The sequence below is a fragment of the Leptonotus elevatus genome, chromosome 14 (assembly GCF_054856555.1).
Source record: "Leptonotus elevatus isolate MCC_2025b chromosome 14, RoL_Lele_1.0, whole genome shotgun sequence".
Lineage (NCBI taxonomy): Eukaryota > Metazoa > Chordata > Actinopteri > Syngnathiformes > Syngnathidae > Leptonotus > Leptonotus elevatus.
In genome coordinates, this window is record NC_141252.1 from 7882070 (window position 1) to 7906075 (window position 24006).

A 24006-nucleotide genomic window follows, 5' to 3' on the forward strand; every position below is an offset into this window, starting at 1 on the left:
CTCCCTCTCTCTCTCTCCAGTTATTGATTGATTTGTTTCAAAGTCAGGACTAAGTATTATGGAAAAATAAAAAGAAAAATGAACGTGCTGAGACTTAAAGCACTTATTGATCTGCCAAGCAGAAATTCCAAGCAGGGTTGGTAAAGCTATTATGGATAACGGCGCGCTCCTGTTAATCACCTCGGCAAGGCAGAATGATTGGCTGGCGATGTGCGACATCGCAACACTCTCTCGCAAATTCACCCATTTACCGACTCTCTTTTTTTTCTTCAGTATCTGCTGAAAAGCCCGAAGCTACCCAAACCCTTTTAGTGGCATCTTTGTGTCAAGAAACTTTGGTGAAGTTGCATCTCTCGATGGACGGAAGGATGGATGGTTACATGTAGTTATTCATTTTGAACCCACTAACCCAGTTATAATCACTAACACTATCTATTTACCTATTTTTAATCAGACAGATGGGAAAAAAAATAAAGATGTTGAAGAACCATGTCGAAGAAGAACCAATAAGGTTGAATGGGGGGGGGAGAGAGAGAGAGAGAGAGAGAGAGAGAGAGAGAGAGAGAGAGAGAGAGAGAGAGAGAGAGAGAGAGAGAGAGAGAGAGAGAGAGGGGAAAGAGGGATGGATGGATGGAATATAATTGCTAGATAGAAGATAGCAAACTAGCTAGCAACTAGATAGAAAGCTAGCTCGCTATAATTTGGATGGATGGATGCTACTTTTGCTATCATCTATATATATATAGCTATATAGATACAGTAGGTAGTACTAGGTAGGTAGGTAGTAGGGGTGGGAATCTTTGAATTCCTCACGATTTGATTTGATTCCGATTTTTGGGTCTGCGATTTGATTCAGAATCAATTTTCGATTAAGAACGATTTTTGCTTCAAAATGATTTGATTGACAATAGTTTTTGCTTCAATCTATAGATGTTCAAGGAATCGTAATGATCTACTCCTGTCTGACTCGCTAATGCTAATTAGCGCCACTTTTATCACTCAAAAGAATGGCTCCACACTGCAAAAAACAACAACAACTTTTATTGGAATAACTTGATCGTGACTTTTTCCTTCTACTTCCTAATGTGGCTACAATTTAACAGTGTATTAAACCGCGTGGAACCACACTGCCCCTAAGTGACCAAATCGGGTACAACATGAATAGCGCTCCAAATAAATGCGTACACAGACAAAGGCAAGACAGTATAAAATAATTTTTAAAAAATCGATTTTGGGACATTTAAAATCGATCCTGAATCGGACTAAATGAGAATCGCGATTCTTATTAGAATCGATTTTTTAGGTAGGAAGGAGGGAGAGGTAGAGAGAGAGAAAGACAAATAAAGAACCTTACTTAATGTTATGAATGCTAAAGGATAATTGTGTGCCATCTGAGGATAGTACAGTACAGCCAGTATACTGTATATCCATTTTCTTCTTGCCCTGCCGTCCCTATCGGCGTGTTTGTTTTGCACTGAATGAAGAGAAGATGCTTTGCAGAGATAAAATGGTTTTCAATTCTGAGGTGTCATCACATCGAAAATAAATTTAAAACAGAAAAAAGGCACTTGAGGAAAACTGCGGTATAGCAAAAACAATCCCATTTTCTACTGAGATCTATGGGGAAATGTTGAAGAATTGTAAACTATATCGTGTAGTGTTAACAATACGAAACAGATGTTAGTGTCTAAATGACATGGGAGGAATCCACCCGCACACACGCACAGACTTTCTGGCATCATCTGTGGCGTTTGTTTTCTCCACTGTTTGGCAATCACAAACCACCTATCCCAAGCGTCAACAACACGACAGCAATCTGTCTCGGGTTCTTCGACGGCTCTGCACAAGGCTTTAACAGATCTGTTTCTTTTGGGCGATGTTGCCATGCCAACCACATGCTCGTACAACCAAGTGTAAGAAATGAATTGTGATTGTAAAAGACTTTATTCCCTCGCCGTCTGTCATCACAAAAAAACGGTTCGTGCGGAAGTTACAGAAATTAATTGCTACAACAACGACGCAACTCAAAAAGGAATGCGCATGAAAAATAATTATCAATATTGTTGTAAAAAAAGTACAATATTTTGTTTTTGTACATAACAGCAGTGACAAAGAAATAGGCTTGGCCATGTCACGTCATATATCATTGCCATAATAAATATTTGCTTGTATGACTAATTTACGCAGTAGCCAAAACATTCCTAATTAAAATTAAACTGCACTAATAAACTAACCACCAGAGGGTGCTACAACTGTACAAATGGACATGACGATGTCCACATCATGGCAATTTCAATACTGCGATATTGCCGTTATTGTTACATCCCAAGTAAACAGCAAGTTAAAAAATGTTTTATTTGTAGTCAAGTTTTATCCTAAACGTATGTTTGAATTTGGCCCATAAAATATATATATTTTTTCATCCCTTTGAACAAAAGTTCCACCACAGCTGCATACTGTAGCTAAAGAATAAGTTAGATAAGTTTATACAATTTTTATATGGCCTTGTAAACGTAACCATTCAATCATGCCTACTGGAAAAGGTGTGACCAATTGAGAACCTACAGCACATAGTGTTGCATTGTTGTATAAAAAGCATATAAGTTGTATGTGTAAGTGTGTCCTCAGACAAAAGGGACGAGAGAACGGTAGCTTTTTTTTTTAAGTGTATTTTTCCAACATTGCCCGATAGGATCAGGGATATGAATAATGTAAAAAAAAAGAAAAAGGGAGGGGGGGGGGGCAGTACACTACCCTGAGGAACCTCAGCAATCATTTCACTGTTATTTTTAAACCAAAAGCAGATGCCCACAGTACTCTACCCTGAGGACTCTCACCGGTCACAATCATTAAATTTAGTTATTTATTTTATACCAAGTTAAATTAATTACATCTTTGTCTATCTACCTATTTATAATCATAGCAGACTGGCAGACAGAAGGTGGGATGGATGGAAATTGACAGATATGTCGACAGGAAGACAAATAAGAGGTTGGCTGGTTGAGCCAGGTTCTGAGCTTCTCGTTAACGTGAACCCAGCGACAGGCTAATAATAATAATAATGTGCCTAATAATAACTCATGTTATATATACGTTTATGACTAAGTGTGCCGTTCTGATAATATCATGCGAAAGTGATATTGATATTCTCCGCGTTCCCTTGGCAACGCTAAAGTGAAGATGGCACGGGCTGGAATCATTTTTCTACTTTGAAAACTCCCTCTTGAATTGCTCCCATTTTTTTCTCCCCGCAGCAACGTTCGTTCCCCGAGCGGCCGTCGGTCTCGCCCGTCTGCTTTCCAGCATCTCCATCCGGATGAGCGCAAGACCGCCGTTGCCATGGAGAGGACGGCCTCGCGACTTTGGCTAATTAAATTGAGGTAACATTTCACAACACAGCGGAGGGCATCAGCGCAGATGGTAAACGGCGCTCCGAGTCATTCAGGTTTGGGCCTTGCAACATCTGGTCCCGTGGATTTAATGTGGCCATCAGTGGCCGATGATTTTTGGCAGATATTTGCAAAAAGACTCAAAGATGAATGATTTATTCTTCGATTATTATAATTTTTGTAGTTATGATGCAATTATCATGTCCCTCCTCAGTTTTTATGTCATGATCTCTTTTGTTTTGACTTGTGTAAACAAAACAATTCATTCATGACTCGTGGAAAAGGTGAGAGCAATTGAGACGTTCTCAAATGCAGCACATAATGAATGATGCGTTGTCGTACAGAAAGCGTGCAAGCCGTACGCGTCGCGCACCCTCGGACACTTAAAAGAAACGAGAGAAAAGCATCTTTTTGATGAATTGCAACATTTCTCTGCTTTTCACAACGTTGATGTAAGAGCAGTGCAAGACACGCTCACAACGTGCCGCAAGCCTGGGAAAAAAAAAGTCATCTTTTCTTTTCTTTCTTTTTGGTCGCCTTTTTTGGTCGCAGAAGCTTTTTTCGTGGTGCAAACCTGCAGTGAAGGACAGTCGACAGTTGGGAACATTCAAAGGCGACAATTGTGCTGTCCCTGTAAAGCGACCGATGAAGGAATTGAGAATTGTAGTGAAGTGGAGCACTGGTAGCAACACCAGTGTGACCCTTGAACCCTAACAATCAATAGGGGTCTTGCTTTCATATTGAAAAAGTCAATAGTCACTTTTTGGAATTTGCAGCTTTGTAATTTTTTAACGTATCTGTTGAAAAGCTCTCCGATTTGCTGTTTTGGTGATATGTTGGTGGCTTTAGATTTTATTCATTTTAGGGGGTGTCAAGTAGAGATTTTCATTATCTGTAATAGAGCTCGGTCCCTACACGAATTTGAAAATCAATTAACATTTATACAGTATGATCATGTCTTATTATGGCTTCAATGATTAGCGTTAAGAAGCGAGCCCTCGCTGCATGTGGGTCAATATTAGTATAAAGTGCCTTTGGGGGTCCTCATCAGAATCACTCAGGTGGCATGAAAATGTAGCAGTATAATTAACTCATTCACTGCCATTGACGGTTGTAGACGTCAAATATTCATTTGAACTATTTCTATTAGTTTAACATTTTTTCCCACTTTTGTTAACAAGAGTATGAAAACCTAGATTTTTTTTATTGTACATTTAGAACAGATATAACATTTGTGATTAATCGTGAGTTATTTCATGAAGTCATGCAATTAATAACGATTTTAAAAAAAAATGTAATCGCCTGATGCTCCTAATTTTTAATAATCTTTTCTTTTTTTAAATCGCGTCAGGCAATTTAAACTTTTTAATAGTAATTAATTGCAAGACTTCAATAGTTACCTCATGATTAATCATAAATTGTATTTATGTTCTAAATGTACAATACTTTTTTTTTCTAGGTTTTCATACTCTTGTTAACAAAAGTGGAAACATTTTTAAACTAACAGAAATAGTTCAAATGAATTTTTGACGTCAATAGCCGTCAATGGCAGTGAATGAGTTAAACACTGATGTCTTATTATATAGCAAGTAGCCAAACATTTGCACACATAGTACATTGATAAGTCTTTAAAATGTGTTTCTTTCATTTTGAATGAATGTGATTTTGACTTGTCCCACACCGTGTGCGTAATAGTGGCTAAACAGTTAAATGACATTAAATCCCACAATTTCTACAAGTAAATATTTGAATCATGTTGCTTATTGAAGGTCCACCACGTGCTCATTAATGCTAACATTAGCCTAAAATGTCCACTCTGTCATTAGCTCACATACTGTATTTTGCTACAGTGATATTGACTCATTTCTGTAACTTTTTTTCCAAATCAAATCTTCTGTTCTGTAAGGCCCTTATTTTTAATGGTCATGTTTTAAGATGAGTTGGAAATGTTTTGACATAATAAAGTTTCTGATGCCACCTACCCATTTTTTATCCATTTTATCCACTCAAATATTTTTGGAGGTGGTACTTCAGTGTAAAAACTAAACAAAACTTTTCTCAATTCTTTTTAACCTAAAACTGACAAAATTTGACTTTGTTCTCTTAGTGGCTCAACTTTGTAAAAAAAAAAATTAATAATGTCTTTGGCATCCTTCAGATCCATTAAAAAGGGGGGACTGGCGGCGCGATAACAAGGAGCTTAAGCGACCACAAGAATACGTACAATATGCAGCTGGATATCCTTTAAAAAGGGACATATTTTGGAAAAATGGCTTTTGAATGTCTTGTATACACCGTTGGGCCTCTGGAGTGCCCGCCCATCCACGATGAATGTTCAGCCAAGTTGTTGGTGCGGATGGTAGGAGTATTTGTGTTTAATTTGGCAGCTTGAAACTGAAGTGCTGATTCCACGAGTGAAAATAAAAAAAAATTGTTGTCTTTATGCGCTCTCCCTCTTTTCTTCATACGTTTGTCTGCAGCTGCTGGTCTCAACGTAACCCCCTAGCTCCGCCCCTTGTTGGTATGGTAACGAAAGTCAGAGAAGAGGTATTGGCTCATTTGTGGAGAGTAAAATGAAGTCACTGGGAACTGTTTTGAATTGGGGGAAAATGTATATCTGCGATGCAAACAGAGCCATGCTAGCATGAAAGCTAGCTGAGATACGGGCCAGTCACAATGCACTGGAAATTTTCTGTTGTCAATTTGAGTGGTTAGTCTTAGACAGCAAACTTTTTTTTTTCCCTATGGTCAGCAAGATGCAAATAACAAAAGTGACGTTGTTCTGCATGCTCATGAATGATGACGCAGTTTGTCAGGCGGCCCCGTGGCCTCATTGAGAAAAGATGCGCTGACCATATTGGGCCTCGTTTTCAGTTGCTCAAGCGTCCTAATGGGACTCACACGGTGTAAATGAGCAAGCGACAGCGCACTTTTATTATCTCAGCTTTTTACCCAGCTGGCAATTAAATAAGACACCGAATCTCACCAGAGGCCGGCCGCCAAATTGATGTGTTTACACTTCACGGGCCACTTCGCTAAGTACGTCGGCAAGTGCTACAAACGTGTGGCGTTCATTTAACAATATGTTGATTATTTTTACATCATCATTTCTACTTTATCAACATATTAGTTCACCAACTCCAGAAGATAGCTTTTGTAAAATCATCGGCTATATTTCTGGCTCGTTTGCCGGAAAACTGTGTCATTAATGACAATGTGCATCAGTATAAAATGTAACAAAAAAAAAAAAGCATACAATGTGTAAAGGAGTTAATATAACACTTTTTTGGGTAATAATAATAATAATAATAATGATAATATTTGTTATGACTAGGGACTAACTGTCATTTTCCAAAAACAATACGGCCAATTCAAAAAAGAAAAATGTACTGCCACTTTCACCAATGTCCAACATGAAACACTAATGCCATCTAATAGCAGAAAAATAACCTCAACACAAAATCTTTGACTCAATGCTTTACACTCATTTGAACCGTTTAGTAAAATGTATTCTTAACTTCAAATAACTTCATCACGAGTTAAAATCATCCCATTTTGCAAAGCCATCATTTCCATCTTTGTATTCAATGTAGCAATTCCCTGCTGCGCAAGCTCGTGTTTTATGTTTATTTTGCAAACGGAGCGTGTGCCCACGTTGGAATGAAATGATTTTTCTTAAGAAAAAAAAAGAAAAAAGAAGAAGAAAAAAAGGAATGAAATGATGTGCAGCGTGGCTGCCCTGGCTGTATTTGTTGACAGGCGAGGGATTTGTTTAATCATATCTCAGCATGCTGATAGAGCTGCTCTCCTTTCCCATCCTCGTGCTGAGAATTTCAATGACATTTCTGACTCACTCCTATTTTTTTTTTTTACCATGCTTTAAATAACTCATCGATGCTGGTAATCTTTATGAACATTAGCAGCGGGAATCGTTTCATCTCGGCAAAGTAGAAACACCCACTCCCCCAGCTCATGAACTTTCCAACTACTCGGAGATGTAACAAATAGATAGTGTTTTGGAAATGGTTTCTACATTGCTCGAACATCGACTTGCCTCTGTGATTTATCCCGGGCGAGAATGTGTTGTACAGAACGGAGCACAGCATGATGTAGACAAGGTTTGACGACTGTCATGGCAGCTCCTGTCACACAAAACAGGAGACTTGTTGTGCTAAAGGAAACAACGGAGAGCGTACAAGAATTTCGATCGCAGTTTGCCATAAACCCGATTGATTTACATGATCTGACACAAAAAAAATGGCAGAGGCTCCCAGTCTTTCTTTAGAAGTAAATCCTTTTTGAGGTCCCTCAGGGCAGTGTTCTGAGACCCCTTTACTTTCTGTCTTTCTACTTTTGTTCATTTATAATGACTTTTATTTGCTACTCTTGGCGTTTTTCAAAGAATTTCATCCATTATTGTTCTTTTGCTAAATAAGAACACTATTAATTTAGCGGAGGGAGGCCTTTGCCCGTCTTAGTTCTCAGTCTGAATGAGAGCAAAATTTTGTAACATGAGGGGGAAAATGGCAATTACGACAACAGCAGCAGAGGAATTTGTCTTAATTCCCTGTCTATCTTCTAGCGAGATGGATGAGCGCAAGATTTGACTAAGAACGAGGCGTGTGGTGTCCCTCAGGGTAGTGTAATTGGGCCCCATTTCTTTTATTTTTGTCTATTATATTCAAGGATCACCACTCGATATTTGACCTCTGTATGTAAATTGCAGCTTTCTTGCAATTGTCATTTTCCCACGGGTTATTCTAAGTAAGGACCATATTGATTTTGAATTTATAACTACGAATAGCTGAAGCCAAAGGTCCTCAAAAAACATGTACAAAAAATAATAATAATCATATATTATGTCTCTGCCTTATTACGTTAGGCCTGACTTCTCGGCATACAGAACTGAACTTTTTGTTCCGTACAAACCATTTGGCCATCCTGACTTAGACGAGTCTGCGATACGCATCCATAACATCAGAATCACCGCAGCATGGAGCAGATAGAACGAGAGATACAATGAGATAAACGGCAGATTAGAGCCGGGGCTGGTGAAAAAAGATAGATTGATGGACGACTCCTTCACGCTAATAAAGCACACGTGGGAGCGAGCCTGAGAAAGGGGAGACTATAATCTGCCAGGCAACGATTGTAATGTAAGTCTCAGGCCCAATGTCCCACGAGGATGGACAATGAAGGCACAAAAGCAATTGAAGCGAGGGAATGCATCAAATCTCAGCTTTCTCCCGCCTTCATGTAAGGCAGCCTTTGTGGCTTCGAGAAAGAGAAAAGCAGATTGATCCTAGGGATTTTCTCTTCTTCCCTTCACAAGCAATTTGATTAGGAACAAAATATTGATTTGCTGCCATTTGCATTCATACGAGAGTCCCTGCTTGCACCGTTTCAGTCTAGACAGCCCGGACCACACAATCGGTGGAAGCTCAATGCCGGATGATTCATTTAAAAAACACTCTCGATATGTAAACAACACGGAAGACACACAAAAAAAAAAAAAAATTCAAACCTGCTCTCGTCTTAACACTTGTGTTGATGATGATGATTCATCTCCCAAGGATGACCGAATGATCTCCGTCGTCGTAATTAACATAACATTCACGGGAGGAAAATACCGCCGTCCTTGTCCATCCTAAGGGGAATAAGTGGACTAAAAATAGAGACGGACATTATTATGGATGGCAGATGGGCGCTGTGCATGCAAGCGACTTCACCTTACTTCGCCATACAATAAGAAAAAAAGTGATCGCCTGTCTCTTTTTGGCGATTTGGGTAAGTAAAATAATTAATTTGCTTTATAGCCTGAGTTATGCAAGGGAGTTTAAAAAGTATTTACAATTTTTTTTATTTTTTTTACCTTTTCTGTGTGTACTGTATACGTCCTGTCAGCAAATCACTGCGATGATCCCCAGATAACATGTTGTTGTTCCATTCCAGTCCTTCTGATAGAGTGGCAAGCTAGCTCTGTAATTAGTATCCCTGCAATGTATGAGTTCCTGTTCCTGTATTGTTCTTGGTGTTGACATCCTTTAAGTGTGAACTTTTTGCTTCTGTTATTATACTTTGGAGGGGGGGGGGGGGTTAATTACCTGAGAGCGTCAGAGTTCCTGTTACTACTCATTCTCTGGCTCTTTGTTGTTTCAGAAGTAATATCTTTATAATGTCTAGGTTCCTGTTCCAGCTGACACTCTCTTCTGCTGTCGGTTTGTTGTAATATCCCTAGTGTCTTGTACCATTTGACTTCCTGTTCCTGTGTTGTTTTTGAAGTATTATCCATATTGTCAAATTTCCTGTTTCTGATGGCATTCTATGAATTGTTTCTGACTGAGATAACAGATGTATGGATTCCAACTTCCAGTTTACTCTCTGTTTTTGTTGTCTTTAATGTAATATCCTCAGTGTGTCTGAATTCCTGCTCCTGCATGGTTTTTGAAGTATTTATTCGTATTGGCAGATTTGCTGTTCCGATATGACTCTCTGATCCTGACCCTTTGTTGTTTCTAAAATAATATCCTTGGAGTGTTCCTGTTCCTGCTCACTCAATGTTCCTGTACCTGTGTCTAACACAGTTAGCATGTCTGAGTTCCAGTATCGTTTTTAAAGAAATATCCTTACACTGTCTTGAAGTTTCTTTGTATGCTTATGCTGTTCCTTTTCCTGTGTTCTTTTGTATCCGAGTTCCTGTTCCTGCTGTCTTCATGTCCCGTGTGTGTACTTTTTGGAGTAGCACGCCTGAGTTTCTGATCCCACTAACTTCCTGCTCCTGTGTTGTTTTAATAGAAATATCCTCAAGAGGGTCTGAGTTTCTCTTTCGTTAACTATGTTCCTTTTCCTGTTTCGCTTTCTTTGTTGTTTTTTGGAGTGATATCCCTAGAACGTCCAAGTTCCTGTTCCTGCTCACTCTCCGTTCCTATTCCTGTGGTTCTTTGTTGTTTTACTGTATAGCATCGTCAATCCCAAGCGTGTCCCGGATATGCTTTTTGGAATGCGGGGCCGAAATAATTGAGCCCTATGAAGTCTGCAAGTCTACAAGTGAAACACAAATCTGGAATATTGTTTCAGCCATTTACAAATCGGATTGACACAGCACACCAGGCAGTAAGAGGTACAGTAATCTTATAGTTTTCCTGATTGTGTTATTTATTTATTTTCATATAAAATCATCACTGGGCAGTCTCATTACATTGGCAGTCACAGGCAACACAGTGGTGGCACTTGATTGCACAAGAGGTGGTGGAGGGTCGGTGGGGGTTGGAATCACGCTGCCTTTACGCACACGCGCCCTTTTATCAGGTAGGAGGAGCTTGTTGCACCGGGATGCTGCTCGATGCAGCAGTCCCGTCAAAACCTCCGGGTCCTCCCCCCACCCTCTGCCCCCCCCAAACCACCCCCCACCCTACCTCTCCATCTAGAGCAGCCCTGTTATCACTTCCATCTGCGCGCCCTGGCTCTTGGCTCTCCCAGCCCCGACGCATCCCTCAAATATGAGTCACATCACCCGGAGACTGCACGCCGGTGCTACATAGGTAAGATCTTTTGTGTATATATGGTTCGAGTGATTTTTTGGGGGGTTGAAGTGAAGCTTTAGGAAGGAAGTGGCTTATCCCTTTGTCTACATTGCACGCGTGTGCGTGTGCATGCGAGACGCATCTATGATGGAAAAAGCGCGCCTTTTCTGTTCGGGGAACTTTTTTTAATTTTTTTTAAATTGGAAACTATTCATGTATTTGTATTTCTTATTCGCAGGTATGCGCCCCACAATGACTATCACAATGCATCTCACGGCCGCGCTCTTGTTTGCAGCCATCACAAGCGTCGCCGGAGGTAACGCGATTAGACATACGTCACGTTGTCAACTCCGGCAGCTTTTTTTGGATTCTTATTGTGTTTTGAAACAATGCGTCTCTCTTGTCCTCCCATGAGGTTGGGGATGCAGCTGTAACGCGGAGAACGGATTTTGTGAGAAGACTGGAAAGTGCAGGTAGTGATGCTTTTGTGATAAGAAAAACTCATATCCTGCGTTTTTAATACATCAATGGAGCGCTGTTTGTACAAACAATGGATTTCTGGCCATAATCAATGTCTCATCTCGGCACGCTGGCATTATGGGGACAAGGCGTGTGTATTAATAGTTTGGGATTGTTCCCTTTTTTTTTTTTTTTTGCAGGTGCAAACCAGGCTGGCAGGGAGAGCACTGTGAGCGCTGCATCCGCTTCCCGGGTTGCCTGCACGGCTCGTGCGAGAAAGCGTGGCAGTGTGTGTGTCAACAGGGCTGGGTGGGCAGCCTGTGTGACCAAGGTGAGACCCCATTAAGTAACACACACACACACACACACACAGCAGCAGCAGACATCATCGGGCCTTAGGGCGAGTCACTGAGCCCCCCCAAGGGACATGTGAAATATACTGGGGTTTATTTTTAGGCTTGATGAAGGTTGCGAAAAGGTGACCCGAGTGGTTAAGGAAGGTACTTGAAAACACATTTCCCCGTCATATAGAATACGATTTGGGAGTTAAAGCAATGCTGCAGTGGCGGAGTGTAAATGGAGGACGTGAGGCGAGACGTTGCCAAGCACGTGGGAAGAGAGCGAGCGAGAAGGAAAAGAGACGTCAGCGCTAAAAACAGAATGCTTTTTTGTGTGTCACCACAGATACTCGCCTGTGCTCGTCACGGCCTTGCGCTGGGAATGCCACCTGCATAGAGACCGGCGAGGGGGGGTACTTGTGCGTCTGTCCCCGAGGTTTCACCGGACCAACCTGTCAGATGAGGAAGAACGTCTGTCTCAGTGATGGGTACGAGAATTGATTTCAGTCTTTTCAAATGTCATTTTTAAGCAATAATCGGTACTAAGGATGGCCGAGTACCAATACAAGGTATGTTGTGGTAAAATGGTGCTTTTCTGACAGAAATATCACTCCTCAGTCAAACACATGACAACTCAGCTCTGCTTATAATGACAATGAAGCATTCACTAAAGCCAACAAAAGTACTTGGACACCGCTCAAATCGACCGAACCAAAAAGTAACCAAACATGGTTCCTGATGAAGGGCTATTGCCATTCCTGTGAAACTCCAACTTGATTTGGCCGACGGAACTTTCTTCAATTATCAAGGATTATTCATTATCCAAGCATGAACTGCATCGATTTTGGATGTCATTTGAAGACACAGATAGAGGACTTTGAATTTTAGAACAGAGCATTTTGCCAAATGACTTTTGTCCCTTGAAGGCAACCGTACTCCATAATTAAAGGGGAAGTCAACCCCCCCCCCCCAAAAAAAGTTCTTGACAATAATATGTTCTATGCAGCCCCACTAGTCTAAATACGGTATTCTGGTTAGTGGAATATGAGTTAAGCAGCAAAATCCAGCCGTTTTATCAATAACAGAAGGCGGCCATTTTGCTACTTGCTGTCGAGTGAAAATGACATCACAGGTCTCAGGTAACGACCAATCACAGCTCAGCTTCAGAAAACAGGTGAGCTGTGATTGGTCGTTGTGATGTCATCTTCAGTCGACAGCAAGTGGCAAAATGGCCGCCCTCTGAGATGGATAAATATGGCAGAATTTTGCTGCATAACTCATAGACCACAAATGTGATATTAATCATGTTTCGACTAGTGAGGTCACACATGACATAATTCTGTCAAGAAATATTCAAGGTAGACTTCCCCTTTAAATCCACAAACGGACCTCATGGGCTAATCATCATAAAACTGGCAATTTAAAGGGGTCATATGATGGAAAGTTGATTTTTTTATTGCTTGTATATAAATATTTGCGTCTCTTGAGTTCCGGCTTGCCCATCAAGTGTGAAATTACATGACCAATTACTTTTTTGTGAGCCGCCCACATCAGAAAATTGTTTTGGCGACACCACACAGTAGGGAGCTCAGACAGGCAAGCCCCCCCACCCCCACCCCCAGACTTTCATCCTGAAATGCTGTAATTATTGATCTTTGGGGTATTTTGACCAAAGCCTTTCAGCACAGGGCAAAAAAACCAAAACAGTTTTCATTTGTGTTAAAATCGCATATTATTTATCCTTTAAGGTCCTAAAGAAAGAGCATTATTTGTTTTCTGTATCTAAAAAGTTTAAAGACAGGATTAGAACAATAATAAAATGAACTGAAAATATCAAGCCCGCTGAAAGTGTACTGAGGAACGTCTTCATAAGCCTTGATAAATAAATGAGATGACAAGTCTGCGCCGTCTTCAACACGCTCACAGCAACGCACTCGCGTGCGCTTCAGGGAAAGTGACTCATTGATTCTGCTCTGACATGAAATGTCTTGCAAGTGGAGCTGCATTAGAATTCCTCCAAAGTCGGGAAAATGTCATTTCCTATGCTTTAATTTCAGATCATGTATCATGTCTCGAGGTGCATTGGTTGCAATTAAACTCATCTCTGTGGGTTTTCAGCACAGATATATAAAAGGCAACTTGTTTTTTTTAAGTGAGATTAGTCAGCATTGGGAATATTGAAAAGGCCCCAGGACAGGGTCGTGAAGGACCTCATGAATTGACATTCGGTTTATAGAAGTAGCTGATAACCTAAGCAAGATTTGATTACCCCCAAGTAAAAAAATAAATGTGAAAATAAAAAATTAAATAAAAAAAGACAGCAGTCAATCCATCAGTATGAAATGGACAAAGATTATTCAAGTTATTCCAGTCAACTTTCCATCCATCCATCCATCCATTAGTAGTGTATTTTCCATCCATCCATTCATCCAACTGACAACCATCCATCCATAGTACTGTCTTAATCAGCCATCCGTCCACTGGAATATTTATTCACCAAGTATGTCGAAACCCACAAGAAACCTTTAGCTGGTAGTTGGCGTGAATCTTGGTGTCGATTTTTTGTGGGTGAAATACAAAAAACAGCAGAGGCCCCAGGACACTACCCTGAGGATCATCATTAGCTTGCTTGTGATGATGCCACTGCTAACCACTTTGAGTCAGATCATCAAAATCACTATGGCACTTAAAAAGGGGGACCCAGGACAGATCTCAAGAGAACTTACATGGCATTCAGACGAGTGAACCGCTAAACTGTTAGTGAGCACCTTCCTGAGTCTCTCTTCTGCCCTTCAGCTCTCCTTGCCAGAATGGAGGCACTTGCACAGAAACGAGTGACACCTCGGAAGCTTCCTGTCTATGCCCCCCCGGATTTTCCGGAAACTTTTGCGAGATCACTCCCGACGCCTGTCAATCCAACCCGTGCCTACATGGCGGCAACTGCACAAGCCACGGGGCGACCTTCACCTGCTCCTGCCCGCCAGACTTCGTGGATTCGACTTGCAACGACACCGGCGTCTCTCCGTGCGGCGCCGCGCCCTGCGCCAACGGCGCCACCTGCGTCACGCAAGCCGACGGAACCTTCCGCTGCCTTTGCCCCAAATGGTTTTCAGGCCGGCTGTGTTCTGCCCACCACCGGCCCAAACCCAAGCCCGGTCAGGCCGCCGCCAAGCCCGCGGACCGCCGGGTGTTTTCGCTGACGCCGCAGCACTACTCGCTCCCCGCCCACGCCTTCCACAAGCTTCTCCAACCGCCCGAGAGGGATCTGCTGAAGATCACGCTGAAAGAGACGGTGCATCACACCCCCGGCGCGCTGTCCAGCCACGGTCAGCTGCTGTGCTTCGGGATGCTGGCCCTGCTCACCTGCCTGGTCATCCTGGCCACCACGGGAATCGTGCTGTTCGGCCGCTGCGAGGCGTGGCTGGCCAACGCCAAGTACAGCAAGCTGGTGCGGCAACAGCGCGAACACCTGCTGAAGGAGGCGGGCGGAGCCAGCCAGGAGGAGACGGAACACTCGGTCAACATCATCCTGCCGGAGAAGATCAGACTGAACAGCTTCGGGAGGCACTACACCTCCATCTGACCTCTGACCTCTGTTACAGTGGAATATTTGAATGTACGGTCGAGCACAAACATGGCACCGGATTGTAAGTACTTGCAGGGGTTCTCAAACTTTTTGGGTCCAGGACTCCTTACGGGAGAGACATTTTAAGAACTCCCTCGTAACGCCAATTGAACTACAATGCGCACCCCCCGAAATGCCTCAGGAATTATTCATATTTTGAACATTTCAACCTACATGACCTTTTTTGAAAGAAAGGAACCAAATTGAATTGTACTAATTGGAATATTTATCCATCATCAGATGACATGAACTGCTTCCACTAACAATAGAACAGAGAGCAGCGATTTGCAAACGTAGCCATTTGGTCGCTATATTTAGCAACTTTTCCATTCCAATCACTCGAGTGACTATTTCCAAAAAAGTGACACGCCAGTTTAATTCCCGCAGAGAAACAGACACATTGTGTTTCATATTAAAACCAAAAGTAGTGATTTATCCATGTGTTGTCAACTTTTGATTGGCCCGAAGCTAAGCTAAAACTACGAAGTATAAAGTATTTTTGTTGGACCCCCAAGTTACAACTCATGGAGCCCTGGGTGCCCGGGGACCCCAGTTTGAGAACCACTGCTGTAACGTGTGACATTATGAGATATGTTATATACCAAATAACAAGCAAACTATTGTGTGCCAGTTCTTTTTGTCATTAGTTCAATATATGCAAACATATTAGAAGCATACGGAACATTTTCAGCGTTAATGCCAAAAAAAAGTGTTGGCAAAACATTAGGTACACTTGCACAATTGAATAAGATCTAATATAAGAGTCGTGGAGGGGATTTTATGCTTTTCAATTTCAGTTCAATCCTCTAAATCTGATTTGCCCCAGTGCAAGTGGACTGGAACAACCAGAAATGAAAATCCATATCCACAGCAAGAGTTTTTGGCCATACACAAAAATATTGTGAATTTGTCGTGTTGGATCCTTTTTACATATTTCAAATATTTTCAAACGTACCTTAAAAAAAAGGCCAATTTGACCCACAATATAACAGGAGGCTTAACATTATTTTGGAAGAAGATGTTTTTCCATCTTGTATTGGCTCTCGTTTTAAATTGTGCAAACCCGTTATGCCTAATGGTGAACTGTACATAAGGGGTCACCAACAACCTCCTGTTTTCATGTGAAATTGTGATTTCCAAGGAATGTTGTAAAAGTACTCATAAAAAAATGTAAACACTTAAAGATTTACAAACATTAAGTACTTAGGCTACTGTATAATTATCTTTCCTACCTTGTTAATAACTTTGGATAATTATAAGAACTCATTAACATGATCAGTGTTTCACATAGATGAAAATCATTAACCCTATAACGCATCATATTAAATATAAAATGAATTTTTGACGTCTATAGCCGTCAATGGCTGCGAATAAGTTAATATTGTTATTTTTGAAAATATGTTTGATATGTCTTTTTATTATTATATTTTTGACAGTTATAAATGTACGGATTTAAAGCAGGATTTAAAGACCGGACAAATTAAGTCATGTAGACTTTGATTTTAATTATTTTTCCTTTTTTTTTTGCTTCTTCAAAAGGACCAATGAATGCTATTTACAAATAATCAGAATTTTCTCTCATATATTTCATGGTTCCAGCTTTATAGAGTTAATTACTCAGATTGATCATGTATAATTATTTGAGATGATGTGATATTTCAAAAGTGTTCATATCAATCAAGACCCCAAGAAGTAGCTCCGTTTCAAAAAGAGTGGTGACCCCTGTTGTGCATGTATTCCATTTCAAACGTAGCAAGTGCTTATTATAAATATAATAATTTTCATGTAAAAATTGTTTTTACTCAGTGTGCCTGGAGGTGTCGAATGCTGCAGACTGCAATGTCCTCTCTGTGGGCATTTCTTATTGTAACTTTTTCTATTTGTCCCCTTCAAATATGAATGAAAATTGCAACATTTGTCTCCTCGTTACGCTTCTCGTCCGTTATTGATCAGTCTGGAACATAATTTAAAGTTTCTGTCCAACTTTACTTACTGCTTAGTGGCAGCTCTGAAAAAGAGGGTTGGATCAAAGCTGAGAAAATGCAGCCACCCCGCTCCTCCTGATGACAAGGGGAAGGGGGGGATTATGACCTGTAAATATGCGGATGCTATGTGTCATTTTGTGATAGAGTCACATGTGTGCAGCATCGTGCATTGAAACATATTCAGATTTATTAGCTGGAGACAAATGGTAAATTTGCTTGTGGTTGTATACACAGGAAGATTGATGTTTTCCTGTTTTTAGAACATTTCCCCATCATAATTTATTGAAGTCACACTGTTTTAGAAATACAACTGGGAATACAAAAGTGAATTAAATTAGGATAACATATGTGTAAATAGAAGACAAATGTAGAATTGACACACAAATAACAAAAAGTGTATTTTCAGAATTATTTGTTTCTAATAATCAAACTTCTTTTTTTTTTTTTTACTGTACAATATGTTTGAAAGTCAGAGGTTTTAAATGTTGAAATGAAGAAAAGGGTAATTTTCTTTAAAGCAATCTAGTTTTTAAAAAATTACAATGCTACAATTGATGTCCCATTTAGTCATGCTTAGAACATTTAAATTGATTAAAATGATTAAAATATCCACTTTAATACAGTGCGGTCGAGTCAATGTTCTGCTTTTACTGCAACCATCTATAAAATCTATATTTGCTGTTGTGCTTTTTGTCCGACAATGTTTTTACTGGCTGTACGTTGTCTTTAATAAAACGTATTTAAAAAGAAGAAGAAAAGTGTGCATCAGCATGTGATGTGATTTCCATCTTGACCTCATGCTTTTACTCTCACTTGCTATCAGCGTGTTGCCTTATCTTGTCACTTTATCAGGCAGCTTTTTCAAGCTTTTAGACAAAACGTCTACAAACCACATTTAGCTAAACATCTCGATCAGATGTGACGTCAAACCAAATGCAAGTCATCTGATGCGCAAAACAGTGACACACTCTTTACGAATTGAGCACTCCCATCCATAAGTGGCTTACACTTTGATATGGAGCAAATAGTAAAGTCGATTTCCAGTCTCTGTCTCCCTCTGGTGGACAAAAATTGTCCCAGCAGACGTGATTGGGGGGAAAAAAATCACCCTCGTGAAAATAGATATGCAAGACTTAAATCCTCTTCATCTTAATGGTTTACTGGTTGGAAAGAACATGGAAGCTTTAGGTTTGTTTATAAAGTGTTGGCTCACTATAGCGAGGAAACCAATGATTTAAACACGTCTGTGTGGGATTAATGGATCGCATTGAAAGCATTTTTTTCTGAATGAGGGTCAACAACGTTATGGTGTAATTTCTAAAAGGGCCGCAAGATGTCATCCATTCATAACCAAAGGCATGGCGAAGGCAACACAATATGTATACTAGTGTACAGTCTGTGCGTAGAAAATAAAGTCCCTCCGTGCCAGTTGTTCTTCTCCACAGTGGTATGTTGATCAAGATGGTGGGTAAAATACGTCACTTGCTCAAATAAGCTGTTTACCTCAATTGGGCTGAATACACTGTAATAAATTAAACATTCGAATGAACTTAAAAAAATAAAAATAAAATAAGTAATCTGTCAGACCTAATATTTTAGTTTTGACTGATGCGAATAATGAATTTATGTAACCTGAAATGTGTAATGTCATGTAAATTAATTTATTTTATATATTTTTTATTAATTATAATTTAAAAAAAAAAATGTTTTTCAAGTGGTCCAAAAGTAAAATAACTGCCGTAATTATAAACCAATATTAATTAGATTTTGTTTTTAAGTTGACTTAACTAAAGATTAACTCATTCACTGCCATTGACGGCTACAGACGTAAAAAATTCATTTGAACTATTTCTATTAGTTAAAAAAAAAATTCCCACTTTTGTTAAGAAGAGTATGAAAACCTAGAAAAAAAATATTTGTACATTTAGAACAGATATTAAATTCGTGGGTGCCTGACCATTTGTGTACTACTACAAGTACTGAGTTGGTGGGGGTCACTCTGACTTTTTTTTAACACAAGGTGTGGCCACAGTCACCGAAGATGACAATATCCAGTGGCGTAGCAACATTCCTCAGGGGCCCCAAGCAAGAAGAGATTGGGTGCCCCTGGCGGCCATTCGTAGTATATATAGTACGTCATTTAAAATTATCAATAAACAATCACCATTAATTGTACTTCATTCAAGTGGCTTGTTTTGTTTTAGTTTGTTTAAGTTTAGCAAGAATCCTTCTAAGTCAGTCAGAAAACAGGAAAATAAAATTACTAAATTGCTTAATTTAAAAATAAAAAATAAAAGCTTTACTATAAATGGCCGTTTTAACTTACTAATTGCTATGCATGGTCATTTACGCACACAAAAAAATCAGCCTTACTATAACATGGTCATTTAAAAAAAGAAAAAAGAAAAGAAAAAAAGACGCCTTGCAATAAATACATGGTAATGCTTTACTATATACATGGTCATTAAAAAAAAAGGCCTTACTATATATGGTTTTTTTGTGTTTTTTAAAGACGCTTATGATGGTCATCTTTTTTTAAATGCCTTACTATACATGGTCGCTTAAAAAAAAAAACGCCTTTACTATATTTAAAAAAAATGTATAAAAAAAATGTAAACGCCTTACGCCCATGGTCATTTAAAAAAAACCCACCTTACTATGGTCGTTTTGAAAAATAAAACACCTTACTATGGTCGTTTTGAAAAATAAAACACCTTACTATACTTATATAGTATATATATATATATATATATATATATATATATATATATATATATATATATATATATATATATATATATATATATATATATATATATATACACACACTATACGCCTTACTATATACATGGTTGGTATTTTTTTAAATAAAAGCTTTACTACTATTCATGATCATTTACAAAAAATGAAAAATAATCAGCCTTACGACCATGGTTGCGTTTTTCAAGAAAAAAACAAAACAAAACAAAACACCGACTCATGAAATTTGAGAGGGTCAATTGTCATTGCTGCCCAAGCAATTGCTTGCCTTGCCTCATGGCAAACCACACCTCTGACAATATTGGACTTCATTCATATGCTTACACATAACAAATAATTGTACCAAAAATTATATACAAGTACATTTTTAACTTATGTCCAATGACATGCAACCATTTTTTTTTGGAGGGTTGGGGGCTTCAAACAATAATTTCATCAGTCTGTTGTCTTGCTAGTTATTGCGGCGGTTAGTGCTCTTTCACATATAGGGCGGACAGACCTTAGCACACTTAACTTGCCGCTCCGGAAAAACTGTGACCCCTGCTGCTCTTATTGGGGGAAACAACATTTTTATATATTACCGTTTTATTGGACCACATGCAACATGGCACATTTTTGTGGCCAATGCAGCTATATGCATTGACTGCACTCGATATCACTGACAAAGACTCTCTACGCTACAAAATTCTAACTCCAGTTAAAATTGCAACACCATTCATCTGTGATTTAAATTTCCAATTGCAGCTAAATTTGTTACAGATGACGGTCAGCCATTCATGAACTTTACTCCTAATGAACTAACGATATGTGAATAACTTTTGTTGATTGCAACTGTTGCTATTAAAAAGTCTGAAAGTGACGTTACAAGATATCTCTCGGGGGGTCTCATTGAGCCTGTTTTCTATATCATGTAAGCGAGGAGCATTAGAAATGTGTTTAACGCTTAAAATGTACATAGAGAACTTTGTGTGTGCTGGGGCCCAGGGTCCCCGCCTCACATTTTCATGTGTCTACTTATGACCCCCGGAGACCGGAGAGGGGCCCTCCCCTCCAAAATGGCTCAGCTTCCTCGCCGAGCTATAAAAGAAAAACAGAGCAACACATGTTAACCCTTGACCCTTTGGCGTGACTGATGAGGCGCAACATGCAACGTGCGCATGGAAAGAATCCAGTGTGCTTTCCTTTGAGGGGCGGGCGCACTCATTAGATCCAGTTACTATATTCTTCGACTTAGGTTGGCACCCCAAACTCATCTGTCTGCTCCTAGCACTTCAAATGACTTCCAGATGAGCAGTGAAATCAGGACACTTGATTCACACTTGGATAGCATCAACACCAAATTGAAACATTTACTTCATTATGAAAGATTAAGCAGCTAATCACAAGCCATTTTTATGATTAGTTATCTACTTAAGATGTCAGGTAGAAAGGACATTCACTTGAAAAAACAACAACCAATCATTTAGTTAAATTGTTGGCAAGTTAGGTAGATAGTTACCAAACTAGCAAACGGTTAGTTAGGTATCAAGTAAGTAATTTCACTACATGAAATCTTGGTAATTTAGTCAACGAGGCAGCAAAAATAAAGTTGGAGTAATAGTTATTTTTAATGAAAGTGTTTGCTAGCTACTGAGTTTTGTTAATTTAGGAAAAATAGGGAAAAAAAAAAGTTAGTTACTGATACGTAGTCAGTGGTTTGTTATTTAGCAAATGACTAAGTTATGTAGCCAGCAAGTTATGTTGACAGTTCCTAAAAGCTTGTTGTTACAAAACAGCAAGTTGTTACGTTACTAGCGAGTTAGGTAACTAGCCATTATGTTGGCAAACAACATTTCTAGTTAGCAAAGAAAAGTAAATGACCTCGTTATCAGGTAAATTGGTCAGTTGTCATGTTAGCAAAGGTTAGTAAAAAGTGAGTAATTTCTGGTTAGACACTTAGGTTACTATTAAGTTTTGTTTAGTTGTTTTAAAGTTAAATAACTAGTAGTCTAGCAAGCAAGTAAAGTAGTAGCTTGGTAGTAAGTTAGCAAATAGTTTAATTGTCTAGTTAGCAAGTAAATGGTAATTTAGCAAACAATGTTTTTATCTATTAACCAAGTCGCCATCTTACTAGTTAGTTTTCATTTTTCTGGTCTATATGTTAAGTTGTTTGAGAAAGTTTGCATTTATACCAAAAGGTTTAGTTAGTTAGTTAGTTGGTTGGTTATAAAAGCACAAAGGTCACATGTAATGTTAATCACTGTTGCTAATAAATTAGTTAACAAGTTAGGTAGCTGGTATGTATGTTGGTTAGCAAAAATATACGTAATTTAATTATTTACACAGCAAATTATTTATCAAAATGTAACCCAGTCTATCTAGTTAGTAATCTTCCAATTTAGCAGACAGTTAGTTAGTGTTAGGGTTTGGATTAGGATGTCAACAGGTTGGATAGCTAGTTATTAGTTGTCTTGTTTATGTTTTTTTCCTCATAATTCATTTTCATTTACACTACCATTAATACATGTAAAAGTTGGCAAATTAGGTAACAAGTAACACATAGTTATAGTAGTTATGGGTATTTAGCCATCTAATGAGTTGGTTATTGTGCAGGATTACATAAAACAACTTGATCGACTTTGTCATACTCAACACAGTACACACCGCTGATTGCAAATGGACGCAGACCCCATTGTGGTTGAACAAACAAATACATCTGTTGACAAACGTTTTTTCATTTGGTTCATGATGAAAGCAATTACACTGTCTCAGACAAAAAAACAAACAAACATGTGGTCCTTCTTTACACAAATTATCTGCACTTATATTCGAGTACAGCGTAAGAGTTCTCTTGCCACCTCTACTTTCCAATAAAGGCCAACTTTTGTCATCTGCCTTGCTCTTGCCAGTGCGCACACCGCTGATTGCATAAATTGGCGCAACGGTACAATGTGGATTTCATGTACGGTAGTTGGACACTTTTTTTTTTAAATGACTTGGATTGGATTCTAGTCGATGTATTCATTTATCTGGTTGGGGTCATAAGACAGGATTGTATTGGGGTTAATGATTGAATTGACTGGCAAAAACTCCCGAGTTTCTATTACAGTTAGTCTACATGAAGCCTCCTCGCACATGTATGGGGGGGGGGGGGGGGGGGGGGGGTCGGTGTACTAAGCCTCCAAAACATTTGTGTCGATATATTACTCACATTAATAGGATCATGTGTGATTATCCTCATTTAGTTGTAAGTAGTACAAAGGCTTAGGAGGAGGTGGCGCTGGAGAATGCGGCTTCTTTGCTGCAGATATACACTCGCAGGAATCTTCATTAGGTGCCCCTGCGCGGTACAGAGGAGAAGCTTTTACAAAGATGACAATGCTCAATGCGTTTGTGGTTTGCAGGGGTATAGAACTTCACTGTCTCATGGTGTTTATTGTAATCTGGACAGTTTTTTAAACTTATTTAGAGAGGGACAAAATATTAGGAACATGTCTCATGATGAAAAGAAAAAGCCATCACTTAGCCATCACTTTAAAAGTATGTGTATTAAAAAAAAAAAAAAAACTCAACTCAACATTTATTTCTTTACCAAGAATTGTTTTTGGAATATTTATGTATTAAAATTAATTATTTAGAACAACTTTTGTATTTGTTTTACATTTCAGATTTTTTTTAGAAAACATGCCTTTAATTAAATATATTTCTGAATATTTTAACTATTTATATATAATTAAATATAGTGCATTTATCTAAATATTTGAGTTCTTTTTCAGTATTATGTTGATCAATTGTAAAGGTCTGTCATAGATTACAGACATATATTTAAAAAGAGATTAAAAATAAGGGAGCTAGGGGGAAATTTGACTGTATAGCTTCAATAAGTGCTGCACATAAAGAACATTTCCACAGGAATGCATGCAGAGGCCAGTTTTGTCTTACAGTGCA

General features: G+C 39.1%; 3 protein-coding genes across 8 annotated transcripts in view; 1 reads left to right on the plus strand and 2 right to left on the minus strand.

The window, feature by feature from the left end:
- The window catches only part of begain (brain-enriched guanylate kinase-associated), a 68679-nt gene extending 59367 nt beyond the window's left edge, over window positions 1-9312 (minus strand). The window contains exon 1 of the mRNA XM_086094803.1: window positions 8914-9312. Within this exon, the coding sequence (XP_085950929.1) occupies window positions 8914-8997 (84 nt within the window). The 5' untranslated portion in view covers window positions 8998-9312. The remainder of the gene's footprint in view (window positions 1-8913) is intronic.
- A 1370-nt stretch (window positions 9313-10682) lies between these two features.
- On the plus strand, window positions 10683-18060 carry dlk1 (delta like non-canonical Notch ligand 1). The gene is made up of 7 exons (XM_086094809.1): window positions 10683-10697; window positions 10817-10930; window positions 11151-11228; window positions 11328-11385; window positions 11572-11702; window positions 12056-12197; window positions 14506-18060. Exons 3-7 carry the CDS (start codon window positions 11153-11155, stop codon window positions 15290-15292), a joined length of 1194 nt encoding a protein of 397 aa, XP_085950935.1. The 5' UTR covers window positions 10683-10697; window positions 10817-10930; window positions 11151-11152; the 3' UTR covers window positions 15293-18060.
- Window positions 10837-24006, minus strand: part of dio3a (iodothyronine deiodinase 3a) — a 40290-nt gene continuing 27120 nt past the window's right edge. For 2 of the 6 annotated variants that reach the window (XR_015097078.1, XR_015097079.1), the window contains exons 3-4: window positions 23270-23398; window positions 14971-15178 (exon numbers count right to left, since the gene is read on the minus strand). The gene's annotated coding sequence lies outside the window, so the exon portion shown is untranslated. Of the gene's footprint in view, window positions 12162-14970; window positions 15179-21102; window positions 21157-23269; window positions 23399-24006 lie in introns of those variants that run through there. The other 4 variants (XR_015097075.1, XR_015097076.1, XR_015097077.1 and 1 more) reach the window with 4 other exon arrangements.

What these genes read in the sequence shown, in the direction of transcription:
- dlk1 (XM_086094809.1), top strand. Translation starts at nt 11,153, where the DNA reads ATGCGCCCCACAATGACTATCACAATGCATCTCACGGCCGCGCTCTTG. An exon ending in CATCACAAGCGTCGCCGGAG is followed by an intron (nt 11,229 to 11,327) that starts GTAACGCGATTA and finishes TCCTCCCATGAG; the next exon opens with GTTGGGGATGCAGCTGTAAC. An exon ending in AACGTCTGTCTCAGTGATGG is followed by an intron (nt 12,198 to 14,505) that starts GTACGAGAATTG and finishes TCTGCCCTTCAG; the next exon opens with CTCTCCTTGCCAGAATGGAG.